At 32.3% G+C, this 25,833-nt stretch overlaps 1 protein-coding gene across 1 annotated transcript in view; it reads right to left on the bottom strand.

Moving 5' to 3' along the window:
* LOC148304937 (fatty acid synthase-like) overlaps positions 1 to 25,132 on the bottom strand; it is a 51,187-nt gene extending 26,055 nt beyond the window's left edge. Inside the window, exons 1-3 of the mRNA XM_088267499.1 lie at positions 24,992 to 25,132; positions 2,996 to 3,281; positions 1,011 to 1,163 (exon numbers count right to left, since the gene is read on the bottom strand). Coding sequence (XP_088123625.1) covers positions 1,011 to 1,163; positions 2,996 to 3,161 — 319 coding nt within the window. The 5' untranslated portion in view covers positions 3,162 to 3,281; positions 24,992 to 25,132. The remainder of the gene's footprint in view (positions 1 to 1,010; positions 1,164 to 2,995; positions 3,282 to 24,991) is intronic.
* Between the last annotated feature and the right edge of the window lie 701 nt (positions 25,133 to 25,833).

Here is a 25,833-nt window from a genome sequence, read left to right as displayed (position 1 = left end):
ACGGGTCAATAACGATGCTAAAAAGTTAAAATGATGCTGAAAGCGCTATTTACGCAGCTTTAGGAAGCTACTGAATGTATATTGTTAATATTGCCATTTAATTTACCCACCCTAACTCCCTACAAAAAATAAACAGGAGAAGATGCAGATAACAGATTTTGTAACTCAATGGAATATAATGTGGACCTTGTTTTCAAATTCACATTAAATCAACGTATTCACTTATGTAATCAATATTGATTCTCTAAATTAAGGAAAAAATATTATTGATTGACCAGTTTTTATGCCAACAGTTTCTCCCTCAAGACTAATAGATATTAAACACTAAATAGATAAAAAATTGGAGTAGGAATCTCAAGATAGTTTTTAAAATGAATTTGTCTCCCTTAAAGTGAGTAGCCTGAACTGGCTAGAGGCATTTGAGATGTGGATTCAAAGAAGAATGCTTCCGATACCCTGGACAGACATGGTTAGCATTTCAAGAGTTCTCCAAAGAGCTAGAGCGAATAGGGAACTAATTTCGAATGTTAAAAAATCGGAAAGTATCCTATTTGGGATATGTGCTCAGAGGAGAAAAGTACAAGCTACTGCAACTGATCATCCAGGGTGAGATTAAGGGTCGAAGAGGTATTGAAATAAGGCGGATCTCCTGACTCCAAAATATACACGAGTGGACAGGAGTACGGAGCGTCAAAGAGCTGTTTTAGACTGCCTAAAATGGAGACACATTCTTACAAGTGATAGTCAACGTCGGCTGGACCCGATATGACATAAAGAAGAAGGAAGAAGTCTTGAAGAAGAAGGTACTGGGTTTGAAACCGCTAAAACTTTGAAAACATCTATCATGAATCGTTATGCTGCACATTCGTCTGAAAGATCACATTTTGACAGCATTCATTCTACTTTTATCTATGGTAACCTAGATTATTAAAATCTAAAAAATATATATTAAAATCATATTTAACCGATAAATAGCAAAAATAAAATATTTAAAAAGAATCTATAATTACCTGCATCAACAATAGCTTCGTGTGTTAGCTCTAGTAACATTCTCAACTGCGGGCACATGACATGAGCCTGCTTAGCGTGGACACCAAAATAAGTTGCATCAAAATGTTCCAGGTCTTTCAGTTTTCCCAACCTCGATGGAAGTCCGTGCAATCCTGAAATAATAAAATAAATAAAGTTCTATTTTTGCTTAATTTATTGTTATCAAGATATGTTTATTTTTCTTTCTTAATTGTGCGTAGGAAGTGGGACACATATAAATACATTTTTTTTCTGAAGCGTCCTATTGGTTGTTTGTGGGACATGTCGCTCACTCCTTTCAAGAACGTCATAAATCAAATACTTGATTTTTCAGGAGAACGTTTTTAAAGTTTAAAAATATAATACAATGTATTAAAAATATATATCAAGCCACTTACTGAACTTTTTACTGTGCAGCAGATCTTTTTAGGTTAACTGTTAAGTTTTTTTCTACATTTGAAAAATATTTAGTTTATTGAAAAAAATAATTAAACAATACATTTTCTTCAAAATGAAAAAACAACACTTTCTGTCCTGTACCGGTTAAATATTAAGTTAAAAATGTGCCGCTTTTGCTGGGATATAGTACATTTTCTGGGCATTCCGAAAAATGCACAACTGAAAATTGACAATTCTGATTTATGACGTTCTTGAAAGGAGTGAGCGATGTTTCAATGCATTTTTTCTGAATCGTCCTGCTGGTTGTTTGCGGACACGTTTGAATGTAGGTGCAAAATACCACATCACAACTAATGATTGAAGTGGTTTTGGGTTTTTTCATGCTAATCATGTGAAAAAATGTAAAATAACGCATACAAATTACATTTTATTTTAATTCATGTCCCTTTAGAATCTTACTAGATTCTAAATACAGTCTAATGGGGATACTACTTATTCACATTAATGATACTCAATATGAACCCTTTGGTTACCAAAATCCGATATATTCGGTACTCTAGCGAGAAATACCGGATCGGATCCGTCGAATCTAAGTAATCCGTGAATCATGTCATACAAAATTTCAGACACATTTTGGACAGTATGTCATTCAAATAAAATCCTTGAGATATTTTCGTCACACCGAAGATAAAACCATGGCGCAGAGTGTTTATAAATTATCAAACACATTTTACTTTTGATTTATTCATGTTTTGCTGCCATAATAACCCCAAAAGTCTTGGTAACCAAAGGGTTATAATTTTTTTTTTAAAAGGGTTAAGTATCATTTCAAACCCTTATCCGCACCCATAGGGCACTGCATCATATAAACGCAGTGTTGTCTTGATCGTTAACACATGAATGAAAGGTGATCAGCCCTCTGCTTCAGGTACCAACCAGTCCAGGGTAGTATTGAATTAATATTAGAGTGAAAAAAATATTTTATATTATTTTGACCCCCCTGGGAATCGAACCCGGGTCTCCAGTACCGTAGTAGCCGAGCGTGCTGACCATCACACTACGGAGGCGGACAAAATATCAAGTAAGTATCATATTTTGTAAATTTTATGAGTAATTTTTATTTTATGTATTATTTTGAGAAATAAAAAGACTTTGTTTTTTGATCCACTCACATTTTTACTAACCAACTAGTTTCGGCAACAACCTGTTGCCCTCTTCAGGGTTTAATTTATGACTTAAATAAAACCCTGTCATAAATTAAACCCTGAAGAGGGCAATGGGTTATTGCCGAAACTAGTTGGTCAAAAAAAATGTGAGTGGATAAAAAAACAAAGTCTTTTTATTTCTCAAAATAATAAATCAATATGATCCACAAAATTAATGCTTTCAATATTCAAAACTTTTGTTTTATGTATTAATTGTTAAATCAAGCACTGATTTTTTGAGTCTACTAAGTTCTAACTAAGTAGACTCAAAAAATCTGTGTTTGATTTAACAATTAATAAATAAATTAAAATGGAATTCTACAAATTAAAAGCCTAATTAATAAATAAGTAATTTTTATTACCGATGGGCCATCTCCTGTCGTCCGCCGTGACCATGTCGACTCCCTCAAAGAGGTTCTTCTTGAATTCCTCGACGCTGTCGCTCTCGGGCAGGCGGCCCGACAGGCCCGAGATGACCACGTCGTTGTCGCGGTGCGAGCACCCGTTCTGCATGGTGGCCCCCGGCATGGCGCTGCTGTGCGTGGCGGGTGGCTCCTGTTCTCTGTTCTTGGTCCTCGGGCGGCTGCTGTTCTTGGACGCTCTCCTTCGGGGAATTGTGCCGGTGCGCGGTACAAGGATCGAGGTTTTCTGGAAACATATCGACAATTTAAAACAAGTACTTCTATAACAAGTATTTCGTAGTAGTACAGGAGAAAGTGACCAACTGACAAAACGTAAAATGTTCAGGAGGGCCATTTAAGTCACTTTTGCTAGGCAACAAAATAAACATCAATGCAGTTATTTTTAACAAGTCAATGTATTATACTTCCAAGTTTAAAAGACAAATGTTTAGTTATCGAGGGTTAAATAAATAAAATAAAATATCGACAGCTGTAAACTTATACATTCACGTTAAGGTATCAGTGGGACTATTTTTAAAACAAAGTATATTTTGACCCAGAAAATATTAGTTCTAACATATAATAGAATAACAACTATGTAATTTTTTCCACATGAATTTCATTTGACCGGATTTCGTCGTAATCGACATCATTAGACCAGTCTGAACAGACAGGAATTACGAACAAAAAAGACTACCATAGAATAAAATAACAACTAAGTATGTAGTTTTTTCCACATCAATTTTATTTGACCAGCAACCGTGTATTGTCGTAACCGACATCATCAGTGCTGGTGAAATAAAGTTCATGTGGAAAAAACTACATAAGTTTTTTTGTTGTTGTTATTTTATTATATAAAATGCAGTGCCACCAAGAAATGTAAGTACAAAATTTATATCTTACATACTTTGTAGAGTAAATACAAAATAAGTTTTAAAAATTCTCCCTGAACAAGACAATATTTTATTTATCACATTCATTCGCAAAACAGCATTTTACTATGTTGGTAATAGACCGGCCCCAGAAAAGATGGGCCTATGGCATTGTCTCCATCGCGCATAGTAAGTGGGTCGAAAATGCCCAAACGAGAGAAGTCTGGAAAAATTTAGAAAAGGCCTACATTCAGCAGTGGGGAGACGCCTGACAAAGAAGAAGAAAAAAGATTATAAAATATATGCATAACACGTGCTGAGCACCGTGTGGTAATGATCAGATTTTAACCTTCATTTTATTGAACGAACGACATAATGCACAATGGAGTGCAACTTCTGACATTATTACTATAATTGCACATTAATTTCGTAATTTTGAAACTAACTAACTAACTAACCATCACGCCGCTTCTCCGCAGGGGTAGGCAGAGAGAATCGAACGCCAAACCACTCGGTCTTTGCAAACATTCTTTGCCTCTTCTACATTCATGCATCTCCTCATACATACCCGACGATTATTACGACTCCTGACCCGGCCGCTTTCAAGTATTTGACATACCTGATTGTGCCAAGTTTTCCTCGGTCGTCCTCTGCTTCTTTATCCAACTACATTCGCCTCATAAATTTGTTTGACCGTTCTTTCTTCACTCATACGCTCCACATGTCCAAACCATCTCAACACACCTTTCTTAATTTTATCGATAATGCTTACCTCAGCCTTACATTCTTTCCTTATTTCATTATTTCATTATTTCATCATTCGAACATCTATCAAACATTTCGTAATTTTGAAGTGTTTATAATCGCGTGTCATGTCATAATTACGATTTTTTTTGCAAAATAGCTATTTCAATATGGCAATATTTTTAATCCCGCGGTTTAGAAAAAATCAGGCTGACGTTAATTTACTGACATTTAAGGGTGTTAAATAATTATTTATAGATAAGCATTTAATTTGTTGAACTCCATTTTAATTTACGTAGTAATTGTTAAATGAAATTATAATAAAGTTGTATTTCATTGTTAAAAAAAAAACATATTGTGACAATTGTTTCGCCTAGTTATGGCATTTTCAAACGAATGTTTGTTCATTTCGCATTAAATAATTCATATTCTGCGTGCATTGCATTTAAGCCAGATAGATATCCGTACACTAACTATTCAGCATTCTGCAGTTTCAATACGAAAATCTCACTGGCCGAAAAATTATTTCATTTAAAAAAAATTTTTGTACGTTTGAAGTACAGAACCGTAAACAGTAAACATAAATATTTTTAAAAAAAATCTTTCTTATCGCTCACTCCTTTCAAGAACGTCATAAATCAAAATTTGTCAATTTTCAGTTGTGCATGTTTTCAGAATGCCCAGAAAATGTACTATATCCTAGCAAAAGAGGCATATTTTAAACTTAATATTTACCCGCTACAGGGCAGAAAGTGTTGTTTTTGCATTTTGAAAAAAAGCCATTGTTTAATTATTTTTTTAAATATACTAAATATTTTTCAAATGGAGAAAAAACCTTCAAGTTTTACCTAAAAAGATCTGTTGCACAGTAAAAAGTTCAATAAGTGGCTTGATATTTATTTTTAGAACATTGTGTTATATTTTTAATCTTTAAAAACGTTCTCCTGAAAAATCAAGTTTTTTGATTTATGACGTTCTTGAAAGGAGTGACTTGTTATGTCTGGAATCAATAAAATTTCAGCAAAACTATCAATCTTACACGGACCAGTAGTCTCGTATAAGAGTCGATAGTTTTGCTGAAATGGCAGTTGGTATGTGTGTGTATATGTATCTACATAAAGTGTAAGTATTGAGAAGCCAATATTTGAGCGCTCTGTGCTCACACACGAATAAAAATAAATAAAATTACGTAGGTATTACGACGGATGATTGGTGTAATTTGCCACTTCCTAGATGAATTGCGTCTTTTGTGTGATCAGGCCAACTTCCAGCTATATATACATAGTTACATTTAATGTACAAAGCATCCACTTATGTGTAGGGCTTCGCAGAAACTCGCCGACTAAAACTAATAAACGTACACGCCACTCGAACAACGCTGTAAGCGAGGGAGTATTCATTTTCGAATTGCCCGCGAAATGAACGGGGCCCTTCGCAGTTAGCACATGCTAATTTTACGCCGGCGTTTTTCCCCATTCGGAATTCCAAACGAATAAAAAAATTGGAATATTTACGGTCGGAAAAACCACGCGCTCGGTGTGTGGTTTTTATTTGGCACATTCGGAATATCGAAAGAAGAAAACGCCGGCGAAAAATTTGCGTGTGCAAACAGGCTAATAGTGAATCACACACCAGTAAATGTTTCGGAATTCAAAACGAATAAAAAATTTCAAATTTGGAATATTTTACGGTCGGAAAAACCAAGTGCTTAGTGCGTGGTTTTTGTTTGGCACATTCGGAATACTGAAGGAAGAAAACGCCGGCGAAAAACTTGCGTGTGTAAACAGGCTAAGAGTGAAAAAAAAACACCACTAAAGGTGATCAGGTTTCTATTAATTTTAGGTAATACCGAATTGCATCTTAAAAATCCCGTCGCATAATAAAATCGCACATCAGGATGGAGAGCCGGTATTTTTTTTTTGTTATATTTATTTTTTCATTTCGTCATTTAAAACAGACTAAATGGCGTTTGCAACGTTATACGGACCGGTCATTCAAATATTGACAAAAGAGGTATTATGTATAAATACAAAACAAGTATTTGCAGACGATGTTAAGTGCCAATGGTCAAGTGTTTTTGCGTGATTGGTATAGGTATTTTATTCGCAGAAATAGCCATTTATGCACTCTGACCGGGGATACTAGAAAATTAATGGTTCTATTCTCCTACCACTCAGTTAATGCAAAAATAGTATGAAATAACAGTTGATACAGCCAATATGCAGTGGCGTGCACAGAGAATTAATTAGGCTAGGCAGTAGAGGTAGGTAGTAAGGTAAGCTGGTACTACTTACTAGGGTAGGCAGAATAGGAAGTTAGTAATGTAAGCTTTGTACTACTTAGTAAGGTAGGGTAGGTATTGCTTGCGTTTTTATACGTCAAGCATGTAAGTTAAGATAGGCACTGCTTTTCTGCCTATATGGAATGCACGTCCCTGCCAATATAACCAATTTTATGTCAACTGATTAATCGTAAATCTAAACGTCATGTATGACAACTTAAATCTTTAAAAAAGTCGTTAGTAAATTAAAAGGACTTAATATCAAAGTATTTTTTAAATTTCCCGAGTGATCTTCAAAGATTTTGGCAACCCTAAGTTAGCTATAAAGCAGGAACAAGTGTTGAAGAATGTCCTATAACGATGGATCGATCGACCGACATCGTAAATAAGCGTGAGGTCGACGTCGACAGCAACTTAAGCGAAGCTTATCTCTTAATCGAATTGAAGCTTATATTATTATGACCCTATGACTTTATGCTCTCTCCCTGGATACCGCCAAAGTACATCGTTTAAATTAAATAACAAAAAATATGTATATACAACGGTACCTTAAAAAATATGTCAAATTATCATGTTATATGTTAGTATTCGGCTCAACACAGGCCATGCCTAAAGAGCCGTAATACATACAATAAATGTTTATATGAAATAAATATGTATATAAAACTATGTATTATGAAAAAATAAATAAATAAAAATAAAAATAAAAAATCAAAAATAAATGTTGGCCCAGTATTCGTTAAGTCGCAACTGAATTTCTTCTAAATCCAGGTAAAATTTTACGTGATTAATTTGTTCTTAAAACACTGTTTTTGCAAAGGAAAAAAATCTTCCAAATAATTATATGGTTTTGAAAAGAAAAGAGTTATTGAAAGGTAAGGAGTTAAAAAAACATATTAAAAAAAAAATCTATTTATATTCAAATAACAAAAAAATATGCAATATCTCGTGTGATGAAAAAATCGGGCGTGAAGAGGCGTGTAACCTCTCTCCGGTGGTCGGCCGGCGATTGAATTCTGTGTTTGCAAAAAACCCCTCAAGTGTTTCGAAAAGTATCCATGCAATAAATAAATAATAATAATAAAATAATATCACTAAAATATGTTTTATTATTCGAGATAGTAAAATACTTTTTTGTTGTTTTTAAATCACAAAATATAATTTTATTGACATACTAGACTTGAGATAATGATAATAAAAAATGTTATTACTAACCAAGCGATTTATGTTGTTATTTTACTTGTTGTTTGGTTAAAAATAAAATGACATGAATCACTCGTTCTTGACCGATTACATGAGTGCCAAAAAATATGATGTAATAGATAATAATGTTTTATAACGTAATAATATCAAGGTACTTAAAAGACGTCTTCCAGAATTTAAGCAAATTATGGTAAGGGAACATCATGGCAGTATTTTTATTAGAATTTAAGTTTTGTACTGACATTTCTTGGTGGAACTGCATTTTATAGAATAAAATAATAACTACTTAAGTATGTAGTTTTTTCCCCACAAGATGGACCCCAAGCTTGTTTTCGAAACTAGTCGTAAATAAAAATAAAACTCGATAAAGTGGATTACTCAAGTGTTTAATTTTAATAAAATAATCATGTCATTCCACAAAGTTAATGCCGAATCAATAAATAAAATACTTGTATGTATATATGTATTTATAAATCGATATATTCAAATATGTCGATAAGCGAATTTGGCTACCGTGTTAGAGGTCCCAGGTTCGATTCCCAGGAAGGTCGAAATAAATATAACTTATTTTCACTCTTATAATTATTTAATATCACCTTGACTTGTATAAGCGCAGGGCTGATCACATTGCCTTCATGCAATTAACGATCAAGAAAACATTGCGTCGATACGATGCAGGGCCCTATGGACCACTGATGCGGTTGACCATTAAAAGAAGAAGAAATAATAAATAATCAAATAAAAACACAACATTATTTTGGCTAACATAAACTTCTCGTTTCAATAAGTCCAGAAGTGATCTACACTATGTACCCAATACGTTGTTTTTCGATTGGAATCGAAGCTCGAAACGTGTTAATTTGTCGTTTTTAACAGAAAAATGGAGATAATGATATTTTCCTCGTACGGCTAATGCGGAAAAAATATTAAAAATCATACGAGGTGTAAAAAAACAATATTTACACAAAGCAGACTCAATTGGTGAAAATATTGAAACAGATGACAGATTTACCGTTTTAACCAAAAAATTTAATGTTCCATATTTATTTATTTTTTAACTTATTATTTTCTTCTTGAATGTGTTTCGCAGATACTTTGCAGCACATTTTATAAACTTTATAAAATAAATAAATAAAAATTAATACATTAAATCATTAATAAATTTGTAAAAAAAGTGGTGAAAACAAAGTTGATTTATTTTATAAAACTTTGTTTTTAACCACTTTTTTATTGGTACACTTTTTCTCCAACCAGTTTTACAAGAACCTTGTCATCGTCAGGGTTTAACATGTGCTAATTCTAAAATATTGAAATACTCATAAGCGAGTGGGCGGGTTTAACCCTTCCCTTACGATGCCAAAAACTTCCGCGCGCTACGGTGATATTATTTTCTTCTTCTTTACGTGTCGTGTCGGGTCTTCCTGACGTCGACAATTACTTGTGGGAAAGTGTCCCTATTTTGGGCAGTCCGAAACACCTCCTCGACGCTCTGAACTCCTGTCCACTCGTGTATATTATGGACCCAGGAGGAGAAAACAAAAAAAAAATTAAACAGTTTTGATAAACAAAGGAGAAAGGCATAAATAAATACTAATAAATTTATATAGTTATTTACAACATTTTGAGAGTGTCCAAATACTTCACAAATCTGGATTATCTCCAATTATAGGAGTATTTTTATATTATTTTGATTAGTAGTGAATTTGAGTACTGTGGTTGTCAATAATGGGTAGAATTGGTGAATGTTACACGTGTGTTAAGTGATCACTTAAATCAGCCTATGACGGTCGTCAGCCCCGTAAATGGCCAGACTTCCATATTCTTCTTCATCTTTGATGAGATGTCAAAAAATAATATATATATTTTTTATATAGTTATTATTAAATCAAACACAATTTTTTTGAGTCTACTCAGTTGTATTTTATTGTTAAAAAGAGAGCTTAGAAGATTTTTCAACGTATTTTTTTTATTAACTATCGGTTTTATCTGAAATTCTAAACTAGTTTTATACATTTAAAAACACGATAAAATAATGTATTAAATCGTTTAAAAACTTAATGCTTTTTCAAAATTAAATAGTTAACGTTTTAGAGGTTCAGTTCATTTCGAAAATTCGATGTAGATGGCGTCTTATACGCCTGAAAACTAGGCGTAATTTTTTTTATTTGTTTATATTTGTAGATAACAGTCAGTTGATAACGTACACCAAATATCTCAAAATTGACAAAAATGTAGTTAGAGCACTTTACGTAGGGCACGTCGATATACACGTGTATGTCCATATGTACATACATATCGCTCACTCCTTTCAAGAACGTCATAAATCAAAAATCGTCAGTTTTCAGTTGCGCATGTTTTCGGAATGCCCAGAAAATGTACTATATCCTAGGAAAAGGGCATATTTTTAACTTAATATTTACCCGCTACAGGGCAAAAAGTGTTGTTTTTGCATTTTGAAGAAAAATTATTGTTAATTTTTTTTTTAAATATACTAATTATTTTTCGAATGTATAAAAAATCTTCAGGTTTTACCTAAAAAGATCTGTTGTATAGTAAAAAGTTCAATAAATGGCTTGATATTTATTTTTAATACATTGTATTATATTTTTAAACTTTAAAAACGTTCTCCTGAAAAATCAAGTTTTTTGATTTATGACGTTCTTGAGTGAGCAAAATGTAATACGTAGGTACATATGTAAATCACTTTAGTTTTTTTAAAGTTATTTTGCATACAATGGGAACAAATTGGTACGTTTGTTAATTTGATTAATGAGTCAATAAACGTAGTAAAGTCTCATTTTTCGATTAGCGTAAATTATAATTAAGAATATTAGGTTTTGATTAAAATAATTGACAAAAAATATACGGCAAAAAATCCGTATTTATGTAGATTATGTTAAATATTAAAAAATAACAATTTAAACAGTTATGTACGGTAAATACTGAAAAATATCAAAGGTTAGTTTTTTCTCACCCTCGTATGATCTAACTTTTTTTTATGTACCTGAGTAGGTACATAATTGCATAATTTATGCAAAATTATGAATTGTCAATAGTGAACCTTAGATCAAAGTAGGTACTGACCCTTATGCGCACCCAAAGGTGCATAGGGCACTGCATCAAATCAATGCAATGTCAATTAGACAGCTTGTTATATCAAGGCAAGGTGATCAGTCCTGCGCTTCGGGTACCAGTTCAGGGTAATGTTAAACAAATATACAAGTATACTAACCAGTACTTCGCTTTTCCACAAGGGTAAGCAGAGAGAATAGAACACCACTTCGTTAATATTGAGATTTCAAGCTATTATATAGGCAAAACTGCAATATGAATTTATTAAAACGTGTGTCATAAATATTTTCATTTTTATATATCGGAATCACATAACTAAGCATTAAATTTCCAATTGAATATTTGGCGTAAATATAATGTTAAAGTAGGTAATATATACAAAAAGATATGACTGGCACCGTGGTGTAGTTGTGTAGGCACTCGACTGAAAAGCTATCGTCGCTGGTTCGAGTCCCGCCAATAGCAAAATTAATTCAATCAATATTTATTATCAATTGGTCTGGATATTTGCGATGTCATTTTCACGTCTACATTTCCTATCCTTACTATACTACCTGCAGACAAGCCTCTAAATGTGTGTGTGTGTGTGTGTGTGTGTGTGTGTGTGTGTGCGCGCGCGCGTTTGTGCGTGTACGTGTGTGTGTGAGTGCGCGCGCGCGCGCGTGTGCGTGTACGTGTGTGTGTGTGTGTGTGTGTGTGAGTGTGTGTGTGTGTGTGTGTGTGTGTGTGCGTGCGTATGTGCGAAGTACGAGTTTGTTAATGTATCAATCAAATCGATATTTTTTTTAATGCAAAAAATAAATAAAGCCATTAAATTCCACTATTATAAATATTATTTTATTCCGGATTTTAAAACGTATACATAATGATATCAGGCTTATATCGCTCACTCCTTTCAAGAACGTCATAAATCAAAATACTTGATTTTTCAGGACAACGTTTTTAAAGTTTAAAAACATAATACAATGTATTGAAAATAAATATCAACCCACTTATTGAACTTTTTACTGTGCAACAGATCTTTTTAGGTAAAACCTGAAGATTTTTTCTCCATTTGAAAAATATTTAGTAAATTAAAAAAAAACATATAAAAAATTCCTTTTCTTCAAAATGCATAAACAACACTTTCTGCCCTGTAGCGGGTAAATATTAAGTCAAAAATATGCCTCTTTTACTGGGATATAGTACATTTTTTGGGCATTCCGAAAACATGCACAACTTAAAATTGTCAATTTTTTATTTATGACGTTCTTGAAAGGAGTGAGCGATATGTGAAATATTGTAGATGCATGGTAATATTATATACGGCTATTTGTATTGGCCTATTATATTGGAACAGTAAGCAGGAAAATGTTTTTTTATGTAAATAAAAATGTCGTGGAATTGCGTGTTTATGAGTCGGTAGCCCCAAACAATAAAAAATATCATGATATTACCTGAGAATGCAATCAATAGAGTTATCCAATTTTATTAATATTTGTACTACCCATTTTTTTGTTGATATTATTTGTTGTGGTCTTAAAGTTTAATATCAATATCGAGGGCAGGACACACGAGATGGACCCCTAAAATGTTGAGATGGAGACCTTGGGAGAATAAAAGTGGTGTCGGAAGACCTCAAAAAAGATGGTCCGACGACAGCCGCTGTGGGGGGTAGAAACTGGCTGCAAATAGCAAATAGCGAACCTAAGGGAATGGAAGGAAGAGGCCTTTATCCAGCTGTGGAGGACAGAAGACCAGAGAAGAAAAAGAAGATAATTATAATATTAGAATAATTCTCGATATTGTACTATTTTTTATTATTATTTTCAGTACACTAATTTTAAGGTTTCATTAAATTTTAATCACACTATCTGCGGGAAGGGTAATTTTACCGTTTCACTCGGCTGGTGGTGTTGGACGAGAAGAGTAATTTTACCTTTTCACTCGACTCGTCGTAAATTGCGTTATTTTTACACATGACTTTTGATCTCATATCGATGTATACAGTATGGTTAAATGTTATCACTTCTTTTCAGAGATGTTTATCTCTATATACCATATAAGCGCGAATCCGCCTGCAGATAGTGTGTTATATTTTGAAAACTTATTTTATTATCAAAACGATAAAGATCTAGCTATTGACATTTTAAGCACGTTATTTCAGACAATATTTATTTTAAACAAAAGCATTTACCATTAATATATTTTTATTTTCACAAATTAACTTTCAGTTTGTTTCAAATTATGTTATACTCTGAAATATTTACTCAACATTTTTAGATTATAATTAAATTGGAAAAAATACTGTTAAGCCAGTTATTGGCACTTAAGATATATACTTATAAGTATCTGTACAACAAAAATTACAGTTTTGGCTTGTATAAAAGGGTCTCTGCTAAATAAAAAGCTTTCTCGATCTGACATAGAGGGCTGTTGAGAACTCGTTTGTACTGTGTCATGAGATTGATCATATATCTAGGAGTTCCGAAAAAATTGAGTAGTGTGTTTGTCAATCATAGGTAGAATGGTGAATGTTGCACACTTAATTTTGGCTAAATGCTGATATAAAAAAAAAGTTGGTCAGAAATCGAGTTGTTATATATATAACTAATTAACTAACCATTACGCCGCTTCCCCACAGGGGCAGACAGAGAGAATAAAACGTCACACCACTCTGTCTTTGCAAACATTCTTCGCCTCTTTCACATTCATGCATCTTCTCAAATATACCCGCCGATTATTATAAGCCCTGTCAATACCCAGACTTCCATATTCTTCATCATATATCTCTCACTCCTTTCAACAACGTCATATATCAAAAATCGATCATTTTTAGTTGTGCATGTTTTCAGAATGCCCAGAAAATGTACTATATCCCAGCAAAAACGACATATTTTAAATTTAATATTTACCCGCTATAGGGCAGCAATTGTTGTTTTTGCATTTTAAAGAAAAGGTATTGTTTCAATTTTTTTTAAATATACTAAATATTTTTCAAATGGATAAAAAAAACCTCCAGGTTTTACCTAAAAAGATCTGTTACACAGTAAAAGTTGAACGAGTGGCTTGATATTTATTTTTAATACATTTTATTATATTCTTAACCATTAAAAACGATCTCCTGAAAAATCAAGTTCTTTGAGATATCGCACACTCCTTTCAAGAACGTCATAAATCAAAAAACTTGATTTTTCAGGAAAACGTTTTTAAAGTTTAAAAGTATAATACAATATATTAAAAATAGATACAAGCCACTTACTGAACTTTTTACTGTGCAACAGATCTTTTTAAGTAAAACATGAAGGTTTTTTCTCCGTTTGAAAAATATTTAGTATATTAAAAAAAATATTAAACAATACCTTTTTTTTCAAAATGCAAAAATAACTCTTTCTGCCCTGTAGCGGGTAAATATTATGTTAAAAATTTGCCTCTTTTGCTGGGATATTGTACATTTTCTGGGCATTCCGAAAACATGCACAACTGAAAATTGACGATTTTTGATTTATGACGTTCTTGAAAGGTGTGAGCGATATGACGTTGTTGAAAGGAGTGAGCGATATGTTGAGATGTCAAAAATTTGTATACCCTGTTTAATTTGATGGTTCTTTTGATATTGGTACCAATATATTTTTTTAAATCTTATCCGGCGGTATTTTATAATATAGTACCACAGATACGCAGTTCTATTTTCTATTATAATGATCAAGTACGTTACGTTAGAAGCATCATAGATTTTCGCATGCCGATAACTGGTGCATATCCATTTCACAGAGTGGCCTATTTAGCATAGGATCGTCTATTGTTACATGGATGAATAGGGGTCATTAGGTATTTACAATACGGATTTGCAAACATAAGCCCTTGAATCATGCAAGCGCCGCAAGGCGCGCTGTGGAAAACAACGACGTATCTTGAAATTCCTGGTATTCAGTACCTTTAACTATTGAAAAACTACTATGACCTTTTCTTTTCGCAATAAACATCGAGACACGGTTTTCTCAGGACATTGAAAATGCAATAACATTACCGTGACGTAAGTCGGAATGACGATAATGAAACGTTACGTATAAAATGACGCGAGAAATCTTCTCATACCAGCGTGTGGACCACAGAGGCTATTCTTTGGTTTATTGTCAACAAATGCAGAAATTATCATTTATATTTGCATTTATATTTAAAATGCAACACCAAGCAATTTCAGCAAAACTTCAAATATTTGTCAATCAAACATTTCAATAAACTCCCTAAAGAAATAAAAAAAATAGATGATATTAAAATCCTTAAGAAAAAAATTAAAGCTCTATACATTTGAATCTTTAAAAAAATATATAAAAAAAAACTATTATATCTTTTATTATATAACATTAAACCACGAGTGTAAGTCCCTTTCCAAGCACAAGAGCACAGACTCTTTTATGGAGAGGCACAGCGAATCGAAATATAAAAGTTCTCCATATGTATAAATGATTCAAATGTTATTATGTTATAAATAAAAATGTAAATATATTAAATGAATAAAAAATTAAAATAAAAAAATTGAAGCAATAACTTTGTGATTTTCCATTTTATAATTAAAATGTAACTTTGTTTTAAAATCACTATAAATATAATTAACAACAAATGAACAACAGAAACTTATTTTTAAAATAAAAGTATTCGCTGTTCAAACGACATTTTTGCTACTTAATTAAATATTAAGTAAGTAGCCAGTATCTGGGAGGATACTGGATATTTAAAATAGGCCTAAATACCGGATAGGAAGCGGATTCAAGTTTCATCTCTAGTAATGAATTAAACAAAATCACACTTAAAAATATTCAACAGCAAAAACAGAACAAAACAAAACCAGTTAGCCGCGAAAATCTGTTTAAAAAAAAACCGGACGTACATACCTGATTTTGGAGGAGTCAAATTCCATAATTATGTTGATCTGAGACGTAAAAAAGCAGATATATTACAAAACTTGCGTATGTTTATATGTAAATAAGACCGATGTATACAAATCAACTACTTACGCGTTGAGAATTGTATAATTTTATTAATCACATAAAAAACACCACTTTTCAGTTTTAGAACCAATGGGATAGTTACTACTACCAACACACGTTGTCAAATTAAAAAGTTGGTAAAACATTTTTTTTTCAAAAAACGTAAGTATAAAAAAATTCAAGTATGTACTTCAATTTATGTAGGTATCTATCGACACAGAAGCAAAAGATTATTTTTTTCAGGTATATATTTTTTAGGAATTTTAGAAGAGTCTCATATGAGGGTTATATGTATTTGAGGGAGCATATTATGTGAATGTATTTAAAAAATATATATTAACGTGAATAAATTATAATAAATTACATGTATGGGTAAAATGAAATATATTTCTTCATCCCAATATGACAAAACATTGCAATGAATTTTAATGATGTCAGATTTACTAAACAAATGATATTAGAAAAAAAAACAGATTTTATATGCGTGAAGAAATTTTCATTTTGTGTACAATGGATCACCTTTACATCGTTTGCATCGTTGCTTTTTCTGACAATTTTCTGTATATGTGTATGTATATTTATGTGTTTATGTTTATATATATATATATATATATATATATATATATATATATATATATATATATATATATATATATATATATATAACGTAGAAAAAAATCCTTTAACCACTTTCATTAATTCTTCTCCTTTCCTTTTCCTTTCTATTCTATTTTTTATTCCATACCCTTACCCTTTTATTCCCTTCCTCACACACTCCTCACCACTCTTTTTTATATATTTTTTTATTTCTTAATGTTTTTAATAGTTATTATAACATAAATGTGGAATTGTTTAATTGGCTTTATTTTTATTAGTGTAACAATTTTTGTTAATGTAATGTTTATTATTGTTAATGTGACTAATTTTTACTATATACTTTTTTAATGTAAAGCTGTACAATTTCCCGAACAAATAAAATGGAATAAAGTAAATAAAATTAATGTGACGAATTTTCCTCCTTCAGCTACTTTTTGTAGAACTAGTTTGAGTGGTCAAACAAGTCTGAAAGTAATTCACTGTAAACAAATTTGGAAGATAAGTATGTAATTTTTTTTACGATTTGGTGGCACTTCGCCATTTTTAAGACCTCATATGAAGGTTCAATGTGGGAGAGGGTTTAATCACCCACGGTTTCCGCGCTTAATTAATGCAGCCACTAATTGAAGGTTAAAAGCGTGGTATAAAAGCGCGCGTATAGTAGAAAACCCTAAATGCGTTCCATGTTTAAAAATCCCCCTTTATCACCGCGAAATTCGACCCACCTAGAAATATTTAAAAATAGAACGCTATTTGTTTTTTCGTGGGAAACCACGCCCTGAAAGAAAGTAGAAATACGTAACGGTCATCATCCATTATAGATAGCACGGACGCTCAAGAAAAGTGGTTCAAGTCAACATTTCGATTAGAGTCAAGTTAATTAGAGTCAAATTTTCGCAATCTTTTTCAACGTACAAATGCGAATCCTACCGGGAGCCTTCACTTATACAATATTATAAACTAACTAACCATCACGCTGCTTCCCCGCAGGGGTAGGCAGAGAGAATCGAACGCCACACCACTCTGTCTTTGCACATTTTTCGCTTCTTCCACATTCATGCATCTTCTCATACATACCCGACGATTATTACGACTCCTGACCCAGCCGCTTTCAAGTATTTGACATACTCGATTGTGCCAAGTATTCCTCTGCTTCTTATCTACATTCGCATAATAAATTTGTTTAACTGTTCTTTCCTCACTCGTACGTTCCACATGTCCAAACCATATCAACACACCTTGCTTAATTTTATCGATAATGCTTATCTCAGCCTCGCATTCTTTCCTTATTTCATCATTTGACTATACAATATTATCACGCCATAAAAGTCAAAATTAGCCAAAAGGTTTGGAAAATTCACTTGCATTCTGAACATCCCGCGAGCTTCACACGTGTGCATACGTTCTTAGTCATCAAAACACGCGTTCCCAGTCGTACTACGCTAATCGATAATCTACTATATGAACGTAAAGGGGTGAATAATAGAGCTATAAAGCCGCTTTCGTCCGCCTCCATAGTGCAGTGGTCAGCGCGTTAGACCACCGCGCTGGAGATCCCGAGTTCAATACCCAAGAGGGTCAAAATAAATGTTATTGATTTTTCATATAACCCTGGACTGGTGCCATAAGCAGAAGGCTGATCACCTTTCCTTCGTATATTTAACGATCAAGACAAGACTGCTTCTATACAATGCAGTGCCCTATGGACCATTGGGTGCGGATAAGGGTTAGAGAATAAATCCGCTAACGTACCTTACATTTTGACGGTTAACTTTAATGAAATTAAGTCGTGTCGGGTTGTGGTCCCGTGGTTAGTGTCTCGGGCTCTTCAGTCAGATTTTCTCGGTTTGAACCCACTCTACCACAATTTGATGCCTATTTCTAATAATGAGCCGCTTAGGCTCACAGAAATAATATGAAATTGTAATATTCATGTAAATAATAATAAAAAACAAATATTTCTATTTTTTTTAAGAAAAGGGTCACGTCTTGCGTCAAGTTACGTAAATTTTGAACCCTTCAATAGAAAGGCAAGTGAACTAGAGACTTTTCATGAAATATCGCACTGATATGAATTTTCACTGAAAATCTCGTTTTGATTAACGAAAGCGGCTGCGTCCCCTTTTGGTTTTTTTACACTTATGAGCAGCGCCAATTTATTAGGAAATACGATGATAACCGTATCTATATGTACATATTTATTTACAAATGATATAGTATCAGTGTACATAGCGCTCACTCCTTTCAACAACGTAATATACCAAAAATCGTCAATTTTCAGTTGTGCATGTTTTTGGAATGCCCAGAAAATGTACTATATCGCAGCAAAAGCGGCATATTTATAACTTAATATTTACCCGCTACAGGGCAGAAAGTGGTGTTTTTGCATTTTGAAGAAATTCAAATATTTTTTAATATTCTAAATATTTTTCAAATGGAGAAAAAACCTTCAGGTTTTACCTAAAAAGGTCTGTTGCACAGTAAAGTGGCTTGATATTTATTTTTAATACATTTTATTATATTCTTAAAGTTTAAAAACGATCACCTGAAAAATCAAGTTTCTTGATATATGACGTTGTTGAAAGGGGTGAGCGATATGTATACCTGACTTTATTCTTCGAACGTGTCGATAAAAAAAACATTAGAAAGCAGATAAACACTTAGCTCAACGATGCCAAATTCTCCGGGGTTCGCCGTCGGTGATTAGTTGTGCGGTTCCAAGAAATGAGGAAAGAATGATTACAGGTTCGAGGATAAACGCGCACTAAAAAACAAGCTGGTTTATCACTCAAAGTAGGGTAGGAGCACCCATGTTGGACAGTCACCGGTTATGGACATTTGAAATCGGCGTTAAAAAATATATCAAATCAAAACAATTGATACTACAATAATGATATATTTTATTTATTGTTTCGGCATTTAAATTGTAAATGAAAACACTTGTTTTTTTTACCACTTAAGTAGTAAAAAACAAGTGTTTTCATTTAAAATTTCAAAATAATAACAATTACAACATTTTGGGTGGGTCCAAATAAAGGATTGGTAATAGACTCGTTTTGTGTTTATAACAGCCGATATAATCAATATTTTCATTCACCATTCTCTTTTGCAAAATTCGCCTTCGTAAATACGTTGTTTTCGTAAGTTGGCAACGAATGACGTCACAGAAACGTATCCACACTACTACTATTACAGATCTCTAAAGCAGATACATAACGGATACGCCCCACAACACGCCCGATGACGTTAAATTTTATGACTCATAGCGGTGTTTGTTTCTCGTTTTATTAAAATAAGTTTAAACTTTCATATCTCCCTTATTTATCTACAGACTTCAATAATAATGGTACTGATAGTCTTGTGATTTTTCATATTAATTTAATAGCTAGTAAACCAACTTTGTGAGAAAAACATTCAACCTTCGATCTCATCGTTAAAAAAAGTTTATAAACCATGACGAAATAATGCAATCGTCAATGAGGACTGTTTAAAAATGGCTACCCTACCCCAAATACAGATACATAGAGACAGAAATCGGTAATTTAAAATGTTATATAGAACCAACCCACTTTAGAGGCAAATTAGGTAGGTACCCAATGTTGGACGAGACATGGTCCAAAACGAGTTTCGCTCGATCCATCAAGTATCAAATTGCTCCAAGTAGGATTATATTGAGTTCCAACGGATAAAGAAAAGTGAATTTATAATTTATGCTGCCGAAATATTCGTACATTGGCCAGCAAAATATATATGAATATTTTTATTTATTTATTTAATATAGTTACATTTTTAAGTACAACATAATACAATATCTAAACAGTTATACATACTTATGACAAACTTATATTTTTAGCTTCGCTGTGCCTCTCCAAAAAAGAGACTGAGCTCTTGTGCTTGGAGAGGGACTTACACTCAAGGTTTAATGATTTATACAATTAATGGTATAAGTCTTTTTATATATTTTTTTTTCAAGATTTATATGTAATAGGCATTAATTTTTTTCTTAAGAATTTTTATATCTTCTATTTTTTAAATTTCTTTAGGGAGTTTATTGAAATATTTAATTCCCAAATATTTGAAGTTTTGTTGAAATTGTTTAGTATTACATTTTGGAGTTGAAAAATCATTTAAGAATCTCGAAGATAAACTTTTTTTAAATTCAAATATTTTCACCATTAAGTAATTGAAAAATTGAATATAAATATTAATGTTCGTTTGTTCAAATCTTTAATCTCCCAACGTTATTCACCCATTGTTTAGGTATTCTTACCAACGTTGCATTCAAAGTCGCGTGTTTTTATCTTAAACTTAGTAAAAAAAAAATGTTTGTAAAACTGTGTTTTTTATCGCAATGGCAGCACTATCTATTGAACGTAACAACAAGAACTTAATACATAACATCACTCATGGCGGACAATTTGCTTCTTGATAGCTGCAGTCACTTAACATTTTCAATATTTTCGATTGTTTCGTAGATTTTTATATTTTCCTTGCCTCATAAGCACTGTGAAATTATACATATTAGGAATGTGTGTTGTCTATTTTTATGACTTTTTTATTATTTTATTTTTCAACGATATGACAATATCTATAGCCTCCCCATATCGTCTACCATATGTTCCCACTGATAAAAAAAGAAACAGCCCATCTTCATCCTTCAACATCCCAAAGACGCGACTCTAAAATTTAGACTAAGCTTCACATACGGTGTTTGAAAATGATGTGGAATGCATCGAAACACGTAGATCACAATAGATTTAGAAAAATAATGGTATTTCCCAAGTAAAACTAAAATTTAAAATGGAAAGATATTACCCACTATAAAGTGACTGCCGAATCAATCAATGAAATAAACACAGTTTTTTTACCAGAAACATACTTCTAAAGCCCATTTTTTGTTGGAAATATTGTCATTTTTCTCTACTTATGGACATTATTGCGTTTGCTTAATTATATCATCTGATATGCACATCTGTAGCGAAACGTGTCTAAAAAATTGTTTAAATGCATTGGCAATTTTATACAAAACGTGTGAAATATAGAATAATAATAAAAATAATAATAAAACCCTTATCCGCACCCCAATGGTGCATAGGGCACTGTGTCATATTAACGCAGTGTTTTCTTGATCGTTTACACATGAAGGAAAGGTGATCAGCCCTCCGCTTCAGGTACCAGTCCATGGTAATATTGAATAAATATAACAGTGAAAAAATCACTTATATTTATTTTACCCCCCTTGGGAATCGAACCCGGGACCTCCAGAACGGTAGCCGAGCGTGCTGACCATTACACTACGGAGGTAGACAGAACATATAGAATAGGTCAACAAAACTGTAATAGACATTCATAATATTTACATAAGTCATTATAGAACATAAATCGTGTAATCGGATTAAATAGATTATTAATTACTCATACCGTAATGAATAATGAGTTAAATCAATCATTATTACGGAGATGTAAAATTTTTGATTGCATATCAGATATTAAGGCATTATTTATATCTATGTATCAATGTCAATCATAGGGAAACGTGTGAAATTATAAGTAGCAGTATTAAAAAAAAATCTGCCAATCACATTTTTTTTTCTCAATATTAATTCTTCCGAATACCTGTACCTAGCATCATATTTCTAAATACTCTAACTTGTCACTAAATATCAAGGCTTTTCCGACTAACCTGTACCTAGCATCATATTTTTAGATACTCTAACTTGTCACTAAATATCAAGGCTTTTCCGACTATTTTCTAGATTAGAAAAATTAGATTAAATTTTATTTTCACGAAAACAACAAACAATGTTTTTCGCTGTAATACCGGCCAATTACTACCAAATTTACCCTGCCTATAATTATTATTTTTTATTTTTGTTACATTGATTTAAAACTAGCTGTACTCGGCCATGCGTTGCTGTGGCTCAGTCAGGTGAAATAAAAATAAAGAAAACATAATAAATAATGAAAATTTCTAATTCGTTTAATATCACCAAACTAAATCCATGAAACAACAATGCAATAGAAAATATTGAAAAAGCTAAATGACAGCAGCTGTCAAGAAGCAAGTTGTCCGCCATAACAAATATTAAGTAATGTAAAAGTTGTTGTTTCTTTCAACAGGTGGCGCTGCCATTACGGTAAAAAAACTTTAAATTTTGTTTTATCTGTTGTGGGTAAAAACACCTACCACAGGTGTACACGAACGTGTAAGACAAAAAGACGCGCCTATTTGAATGCACCGTTGTGTCAAAATTTCAAAGCAATCTAGAATAACTGGAGGAAATTTGAGATTTGGAAGAAATTAACATGTGAAATTTTATGTACATAGTATAAATTTACTCAATTTTTAATCGTGTAATGAAAAATTATTGAGATACTATATGTGCCGTATAATGAAGGTATGCATTTCTTATCTGATAATGTCGGATACCGAACCGACATGGTGTGACATAACACACGAGTTAGTGTATGGTTAATTACAAAATTTATGAGTTGACTTGTAGCGAGAATTCAAATACTAAAAAAAAACATGGGCAAAAAAGTTACTGTTCAGAAGATTTCAAAGTAGGCACTTATGAACATTCTGTAAAACATTATCCGTACATGTGTACATAATTCATGTAAACATATTTATTTGACAGTCTTTATAAAAAAATATCTAGTAATTATTACTGTTTTTTTCAATGTTTCTGTCAATATTCAGTTGTGCATGTTTTCGGAATGCCCAGAAAATGTACTATATCCCAGCAAAAGAGGCATATTTTTAACATAATATTTACCCGCTACAGGGTAGAATGTTTTGTTTTTGCATTTTGAAGAAAAGGTATTGTTTAATATTTTTTAAAAAATAAACTAGTTTTTTCAAATGGAAAAAAAACTTTCAGGTTTAATCTAAAAAAATCTGTGGCACAGTAAAAAGTTCAATAAGTGGCTTGATATTTATTTTTAATAAATTGTATTATATTTTTAAACTTTAAAAACGTTCTCTTGAAAAATCAAGTTTTTTTATTTGTGACGTTCTTGAAAGGAGTGAACGATATATCAACCTCCTTAAGGCATTTTACAAAAAAAAGTACATATAAATATGACAAAAGCAGAAAATTCATAACAGTATAACCATGGAAATTATCGTGCATTAAATACGAAATTAAATACGTAATTATCATTACTGATTAAATACGAAAATATATGAATTTTTGGCCCTTTTAGTACCTATCCTATTTTTATACTTTGAAAAACAGATTTCCATAATAATTGTATTTGTTTTCTTTTTTGCCGACTGCTTATAAGATTTTTTTATAATATTCTAATTTTATAATTTTATTTTTATATTTATATGCATCAATGTAAAACACGGTTTTTTACCATGTCTAGCTATATACAAATGTTCAAAATCCATTTTGTCATTATTACTCTTTAAAATATTAAATATTATACTGGGAAAATTATAAATGTTACTAATGTATTAAACGTATTTTATAATAAAAAAATAAAAATGTTGATAATTTGCTAGGCGGCTTTTATCTATTTTAAATTTAAAAAAATTGAGAAACCCTTAGGAAATAAATGTAACAAAAATTAACCGAATTAAAAATTTTATCATCAATTTAAAAAAAAGTAACATCGATATATTGAATGGTTTATTTGTAAATCACAATATTTACAAACTGTTTATTTATTATATTAGAATTTAAAAAAGAGGATATTTATGAATACGTAAAAAATTCCCTTGCAAAAACAGTGTAAATGCTATTAATTTAGTTATTATATTAGAATATTGGCTATATAAAGTTTTAAAAAATCAATTTAATATACATGACACTAATGGCATTTTTTTTTTCTAAAACTAAGTTAAATTACTAATTACTAGTTACTAAGATGTATAGAAAAAAGAATCTGTGTGGTTCGGTAACTTGCAAGTTATTCGCAATTCACTATCAATCAGCTCAATCAAGTAACGGAATAACATCAAAATGATTTAACCGTTAAGTCGGTTGGTGGAAACCATTACCAAAATATCTAATGCCGGCAAAGAGAATGCGAAATCAAAACGAGGCGTGCTAAAATGGCTATAGAGGAAAGTGGCGACGTTAGAAAAAAAGCACATTTATATTATTTTATACATACCGCAAACGCGAAAACCGTCAATCCCTGAGAAGAATGAATTAAAAAAGGGATGAGTAAGGATAAAATAAAAATAAATAATAAAATAACTTACAAAAAATAAAAATCACTAATTAGAAACACTGAAAAGATGTGTCTTTCACAGGCGTCCGAAGACGCGCGAAACGGATAGTAAGTAAAATGCTAACACTAATCAGTTTTCCGCGAGTTAGCGACTTGGAATATAACCTTTCTTCACGGCCGGCGAAAAGCCACTGATGGAAAATCGTCCGGAATCTACGGTAAAATTGTTCCGGATTTCGCGATAGTACGAATTTGACGTTCAACAGAGGGGGCATGCGCTTGCGGTTACCATGGTGCGATGTCAGACCACGTGAACTCGACCAATCAGGAGGCTGTGCGCGGCTTGGATGCGCGTGGCATCAGCATGACAGCTGATTCATCGAGAATTCGCCCAAACGCCGCCACTCTAATTGCGCGATCCGATCTTAATTTCTTTGAACCTTGCAAAACTGGCCCGCCGGCTGTATCATGCGATAACCGGGCCGTTCTCCACGTGTGTGTCAGGTTACATGTTGCCGGCAAATAGTTAAAAATGTACTATTAAACACGCGTATCGATCATGACCTCTCCCAACGTTTCCGGTATTTGACCCTGATCTTGAAAACGGCAGACGCCGGCGCAGACGATCCAAAATGGTATATAATTTATGAGTTAGATGCCTACATGCATATGAAAATACTGTAAATTTAGTATTTTGACTATGTAATCAATGTTAGAATCAAAAGAAACATTTCGGAAATGCGATGTGCGGCGGAGAAAATATATATCAACTTTGTTACATCATGAAACGAACACGTGTCTAATTAATGACTTAATTTTTAGGTTACCAGAACGGGGTGTATTTGTAACTTTTTCACGGTTTATATCTTTTCA

The sequence above is a fragment of the Brachycentrus maculatus genome, unplaced genomic scaffold, assembly GCF_059751285.1.
Source record: "Brachycentrus maculatus isolate JH-2025_06_01 unplaced genomic scaffold, ASM5975128v1 h1tg000297l, whole genome shotgun sequence".
NCBI lineage: Eukaryota > Metazoa > Arthropoda > Insecta > Trichoptera > Brachycentridae > Brachycentrus > Brachycentrus maculatus.
Note: the sequence above shows the minus strand (reverse complement) of the source record. Positions and strands in the feature narration are given on the sequence as shown.